Source organism: Drosophila montana, unplaced genomic scaffold (genome assembly GCF_035044405.1).
Source record: "Drosophila montana isolate Dmon_TW-CO22-7 unplaced genomic scaffold, ASM3504440v1 contig_3218_1, whole genome shotgun sequence".
In the NCBI taxonomy this organism is placed as follows: domain Eukaryota; kingdom Metazoa; phylum Arthropoda; class Insecta; order Diptera; family Drosophilidae; genus Drosophila; species Drosophila montana.
The window spans coordinates 1033839-1040553 of record NW_026998098.1 but is presented as its reverse complement, the minus strand read 5'-3'; the positions used below and the strand labels follow the sequence as shown (position 1 = coordinate 1040553).

General features: G+C 39.4%; 1 protein-coding gene across 1 annotated transcript; it reads left to right on the top strand.

Moving 5' to 3' along the window:
• Positions 1–979: 979 nt before the first annotated feature.
• On the top strand, positions 980–4625 carry Oat (Ornithine aminotransferase precursor). The gene is made up of 3 exons (XM_064689633.1): positions 980–1380; positions 3446–4260; positions 4341–4625. The coding sequence occupies exons 1-3, from the start codon at positions 1055–1057 to the stop codon at positions 4499–4501; spliced, it is 1302 nt and encodes a 433-aa protein (XP_064545703.1). The 5' UTR covers positions 980–1054; the 3' UTR covers positions 4502–4625.
• The last annotated feature ends 2090 nt before the right edge of the window (positions 4626–6715 follow it).

The window sequence follows — 6715 nt, the reverse complement described above, 5'->3', positions numbered from 1 at the left end:
AACTCAAGTTTGGGAACTAAATGAACTCTGCGGGCAAAAGCTTTCTAATAACTATATTTTCTGCGCGCCTGGAGACATCGCTGAACTTTGAACAGCGCCTCGAGTTGCGTTTTAAAGCTCTAACAATTTCCATGACAACAAAACCCGCCCACACATGTGCAGATTTCAATTGAAACAAAAACAGAGAAACCAACATCAAGAGTGCTCTAGTCGAGTGGGCAAAACTAACAGATACCCTGTATTCCACACCTCATTGCTGTAACATATAAATATTGATAAAAATAAAAAAGCGCTTGAGAGCATAATTTTCAAATTTGGAGACCAGATCAGTCAGCGAAATGGACACATTTGTTAAGACGAACAGCCAGGTACACTTGGCTAGATTTATCCGTTCGTCGTTTCTACGGAGTGGGATATGGATTCTGCTGCCTGTTACATACATACATTATACCCCTTTTAATCGTATTAATGGTTACAGGGTAGTAAAATAAAAACAAAAAGCTTTCGGCACAAGCTTCCAGCTTAATTGAGCAATGGAAAATTTCTACTGATTGCTGTAGAAAAAACACAATAACAATAACAGCACAAGCAGCAGCAGCAGCAACAACTACAACAACAACAAGAAGAGCACCAAAGCATCCATTGAGCTATATATATGCGTACTTAAATGTATGTGCATATATGTTTGCAAATATATATGTATATACTATATGTGTATTTATTGTAATATGTTGTGTGGCCGAAAAGCTAAGCAGATAAGACAAGTACACAGTAATTCGGCTAAGCTGCAAAAGCCAAGACAAGCACCGCTCTCTTTCACTCCCCTCCCCCCCCCCTCACTCCTCTCTCTCTCTCTCTCTCTCTTTTGCGCTCTCTGCTAAATCTACGCAGGGGGGCTACACTGAAAGCTTATCAAGAATCGCGTGACTTGCCAGAAGAGAAAAAGGTATAAAAAGCGAGTTGTCGCCGCGAGCGAACTTTCAGTAAGACGCTGGCAGCGATCAAGTGCAAAGGTGTCAGATCCGCTGGATTTATATTATTATTCCGTACAATTATGTTTTCCAAACTGAGCACACGCGGCATTGCCAGCCGCCTGGGTAGCGTGGCGCAGAGAACCCAGCCGAAAGAGTCGACCGCCGTTGGCACGGAGAATAGCCGCTCCGAGGCGGTGTTTGCACGTGAGCAGAAATACGGAGCACACAACTATCATCCGCTGCCCGTGGCGCTCAGCCGAGGCGAGGGCGTGCACGTGTGGGATGTGGAGGGCAAACGCTACTTTGACTATCTCAGCGCCTATTCGGCGGTCAATCAGGGCCACTGTCATCCCAAGATTATCAAGGCGCTGACGGAGCAGTCGCAGAAACTAACGCTGACGTCACGGTAAGGGAAACACACCAAAAAAAAAAAAAACCAAAAACAATTCTTTCTAACAGACGTGCCCCTCTTTAAAGCTTATCTGAGAAATTTGGCACATTTTGAATGGAGCTTTATTAGCTTTATTTTTAAATATTTCATTGAACTTGTTTTCAGTGTTGTTTTTATTGTTGCTGTGCAAAAATTGGCCATAGCACAGACCGTAAACAGTTTCAAGTGGATTTTGTTAATTATCAGCGACATAAAGTGCCGTTATCATTGATAGCGGCTAAGTTGTTATCAACTGAGTAAAAAAGCCAATTAATGGAAAATTTGTGTTGCTAACTCACTTTTATTCAATCATCGGATTATTAGAATCTAGAAGATTTTCAATAGGATACCACCTTGTTTTCGTTTTCACATACTCCTATATTATTTATTTGATTTTCTTGTTTATTTATTTATTTTCTTAAAGCGTATAACTTGTGGCTACACATTTTCCCTAATGCGTCATTTGACCATAAATAATAGCTGACTTTGGTCCGAACAGTGAATACTCTGCATGTGTATTTAATGCATTAGTTTAGACTTTCTATGCCTTAAGTATTCAGACATTTGACCATTTTGCAGTGTGTAGCTATTATAAACAAATATTCTTTTTAAGCAATCAAACTTTTGTGCTTTAGTTTTTCTTGTTGTTACTTCAAATGTTATACCTCATTTTTATATTCAATCAGGCTCATTGCACAACTACATATTTCTAGCGCAAGTTCAATGTGTCTAAGACTAAGATTTGTTAAAATTCAAAACGATGACTTGGCATACATAAAGTAATCTATGCTAATCACGAGTCTCGAAGTTGAGTCTAATTATAGAAAAGTTATCACTAAATAGAACAAATCTAAAAACAGATTTTAGATGGATTTTAGCTTCCTCATTGAACTAGATGATGAAATTTTTGCAAAAATTAAAACTTTTTGATAACCTATGTTGAGATGATAATTCACGGGGTGCCTTATTAACAATCAAAAGTTCTCGGTCATATAAAATTTATTCTTCTGGTTATCATTTAAAAAGTACATATGTATACATATATGGCGAAGTAGATTTAAAAAAGAAATATGCAACATAATGTCATTAAACCCGTGATATTCTTTATTAACATCCCAAAATGTTAGCTGACAAATAAATCCAAATTTCACTTATCTCTTATATATATTATACCACTTGCAATGAACAAGTGCAAAAAAAAAACACAGAAATGAAAAACACTTTAAACCTAAAAACAACAAGTGATTAATAATTTGATTGCTCTTTATGACTTAATTAGTGTCTTAACTTTATGAACCATTCAGGCCTGACAACCAAGCCCGAGCAAAGAAAACCAATTCTAACCGGCTAAAAATATCAAATCACTCACCAGAAATTTATTGAAGTGCAAGCACTTTGATCATTTTTAACATGATTTGTAGAACGCAATCGTAGTGGGGAAAAATTAATTCACTTGTCATGAAGGTCAATGCGGCTAAATCTTGAGAGGTTATCAATATAGAATAATATTATAATGCATTTGTGGTAGTCTCTAATCTAAGAGATATTCTTTGTGAGTCTTCACTTTTAGAAATATGCAAGTGTTGATAATTTCATGAATGTCTGTATCTATATCTGATTAGATACAGATACAGATACAGATACAGATACAGACACAGATACAGAAACAGATACAGATATAGATACAGGTATAGTTACAGATAAAGACACAGATCCAGATACAGGTACAGATACACATACAGAAACAGATACAGATAAAGATACAGATAAAGACACAGATCCAGATACAGATACAGATAAAAGTACAGCTACAGATACAGATACAGTTACATATACAGATACCGATTCAGATACCGATACCGATATACAGATGTACATATATGTAAATGTAATCTTTAACTATCATTTTAGGTTATTGAATCTGTATCAGTGTCTGTAGCTATGGACGTATCTGAATTAAGGACTTGTCGTCAATTATCAAGCTAAACTTCTCCCATTTTACATCTTATCTTATACTCTGCATCCCCTTTGCTGCTTTTAGCGCATTTTACTCGGACATTCTGGGCGAGTACGAGGAATTTATTACAAAATTCTTTGGCTATGACAAAGTATTGCCCATGAATACCGGCGTGGAGGGCTGTGAGACAGCGTGCAAGTTGGCACGCAAGTGGGGATACGTGAAGAAGCAGATACCCGAGAACAAGGCGAAGATCATCTTTGCACGCAACAACTTCTGGGGCCGCACACTTGCCGCCATCTCTGCCTCGAATGACCCGAGCAGCTATGCTGGCTTTGGACCGTATATGCCAGGATTTGAGTTAATCGACTACAATAATGTGGCTGCTTTGGAGCAGGCTCTGCAGGATCCCACTGTGTGCGCCTTTATGGTGGAGCCCATTCAAGGCGAGGCGGGCGTAGTTGTCCCAGACGAGGGCTATCTGCGCAAGGTGCGCGAGCTGTGCACCAAGCACAATGTGCTCTGGATAGGAGATGAGGTGCAGACGGGTCTGGCGCGCACTGGACGCATGCTGGCTGTGGACTACGAGGAAGTGCGACCCGATATACTTATTCTGGGCAAAGCGCTCTCGGGCGGCGTGTATCCCGTTTCGGCCGCGCTCTGCAATGATGAGGTAATGCTCTGCATCAAGCCAGGTGAGCACGGCTCCACCTATGGTGGTAACCCGCTGGGCTGCCGTGTGGCCATCGCAGCATTGGAGGTGCTCCAGGAGGAGAAACTGGCCGAAAATGCCTTCAAGATGGGTCAACTACTGCGCACCGAACTCTCCAAGCTGCCCAAGGATGTGGTCACGGTAGTCAGGGGCAAGGGTCTGCTCAATGCCATTGTGATTAATCCCAGTAAGTTATATCTGGCTGGCTCTAATATTGTTCACCCTCAACTAACTTTCGACTTCGCCTTGCTCTTTAATCTATTCAAGAATATGATGCTTGGGAGGTTTGCCTGAAGCTCAGGGACAACGGCTTGCTGGCCAAGCCCACACATGGCGACATCATTCGCTTTGCCCCGCCTCTGGTGATCAGTGAGGCGCAAATGCTGGAGAGCATTGACATTATTAAGAAGACGATTTTATCCATGTAGAAGTTCAATCACATAGCATTTAATTACTCACATATATATATATATAGCATTTAACAAGTTTATATACTTACAATTATATTTGAAAAGTCTGAAAATACAATATGTAATATGTGCAAACCTTAAATAGGTTTTAAAGTATTTCCGCTTTTTATATATTCGAATATTTTAACACTGATACTCATCTATTTGTATATATAAAACTGTTTCGCCTGACTAAATAATTCACAGCGCGTAACCGAACGAGCGTGGAATCTAAATTTCTAATTGTAAGTGCACGTACAGATAAAGATTTATGATAATTCCACTCGCAAACGTGGAATATTGATGGAAAGTTAAAAAATATCCGCTATTTATGCTTTTTTAAACGAAACTTTACTTTTCACTCAAAAAATAATTCTCCCATGCGATATATATATATATTTATGTTGCGTTCTATGCGATTCTCATGAATTCAAAAAAGCCGGTAAGGTTTTCTGGAATTAATTCAAGTAGGAATTTCATTCTTTCATGCTTTGATTGTGGGTTTTATTTAAGGTTACGATCTCTCAAATTTACTCTTTAGTAATTTATATACTCTCTTAAAAATTGTATTTAGTTTTCTTTCCCTTGATCTTTTTCTAATACGCTTTCTTTCATTTTTGTTCTTCAGGTGATTTGTTTTATGTATCTTATAAAAGTGTGTTTTCCCACTGCACATATATGGTAACAAAAACATTCGTCCGTGGGCATGTAAATATTTGGGTAAGTAATATTTACATATATATTTAATATAACTAAAAATTATGTTAAGTTTATAAAAATTTATTCTTTTTATAGCATATTAAATACTTTATGTAACATTAATTTCCAGAAATGTGTCAATGGGCCTCTCAAAATCATTTTTAATTTTCTAACTCTAACAACTGAGCTGCTTGGCCAAGACTCCCTACATTTTCCCTCTATCCCTCATCCCTCTACTCTACTGCACTTCCTTCCTCCCTTCCATGCTTGTGACTGTGTCAACATTAACGTTGGCATTCTTGATTTTTTAATTAAAATATAAAAAGACCGCACTGGATGGGAACGTGCCGCGGTCGTTAGGCAATAAACTTGGACAACGCGCATCCTGCAGGACAATTACAAGGCGGAAAATGTCGCAACATTTTCGTCTTATCTACCGACTTGGCACTTTAAAAGAATAAGGCGCAAAGGCATAAAAAACGAATTAACACTGGAACGGAACAGGGATGTTTCCACGGCTCGTCCGAGCAGGCACTGCAAAAATGTTGCCGCATTGTAGCGCTTATCGCGCGGGTGGCACTCGCTCCAAAGGATGTGCGCGCTCCAGACAAACATATTTCCGACTAAGAAAAAAAAAAAAAATAGAGAAAGTACAGAAAAACCTTTTGCAAAATCGCTGTGGAAAAATCTTTATTTTTAATTTTAACGCTTTATTTAATTATGTGAAGCGCCTGCCGAGGACAACAACAACAACAAGAAAAGACTGGGGACAACTAGACAACTTCAAGTTCAAGAGTTTGCTGCTAATAAAATGCTTAAGATGTGCTGCGCTGCTGTGTCCTGTCTGGCAATAAAACCCACAAAAAAATGGGCTAAAAATTGCATTTTTTTTTCGTTGCCCTCGTTATTGTGCCACTTTCCTTTTAATAAAGACATCAACAGATGGGCGGCGATAAAATGCCAAAGATTATGGACAAAAGGCAAAGGACAGGCGTGCACAAAGGGCAGCCAAGCGGCGTGTGGTTTTTGACACCGCCCCCCCCCCCTGCCCTTTCAACAACAACAACAAAACGGCAGGCAGTGTCCTTTTTTTATCCTTGCTGCGATAAGCTTCGGTCTGCCACTTTCCATTCACATGCAAAGCAGCTTGTAAGACTTTGCCCAACACTCGAACTGGGCTGCTTTGATTTAGTTGACCCGCGCCCTGCTCGCTCCGCTTGAGATCTGCTTATCACGTGTTTTTATGACCCTGCAGATATGGTTTTTCTTTCGCACTTGACTTGACTTGTTCTTAATGGTCCAACTTTTAATTAGCTGGACGGAGTGGAGGCGTTGCCTCTGCTCCACCTGCTTAGCCCCACAGGTAACAGTTGTTAGCAGTTATTTGGCAGATCGCTTTCAATAGCTTTTCAATTGCTGTCAACAAATTGTAACAACAATAAAAATCAAATACAACGCGATAAAAATCACAAATCGAAACGTTTTCCCAAAGGC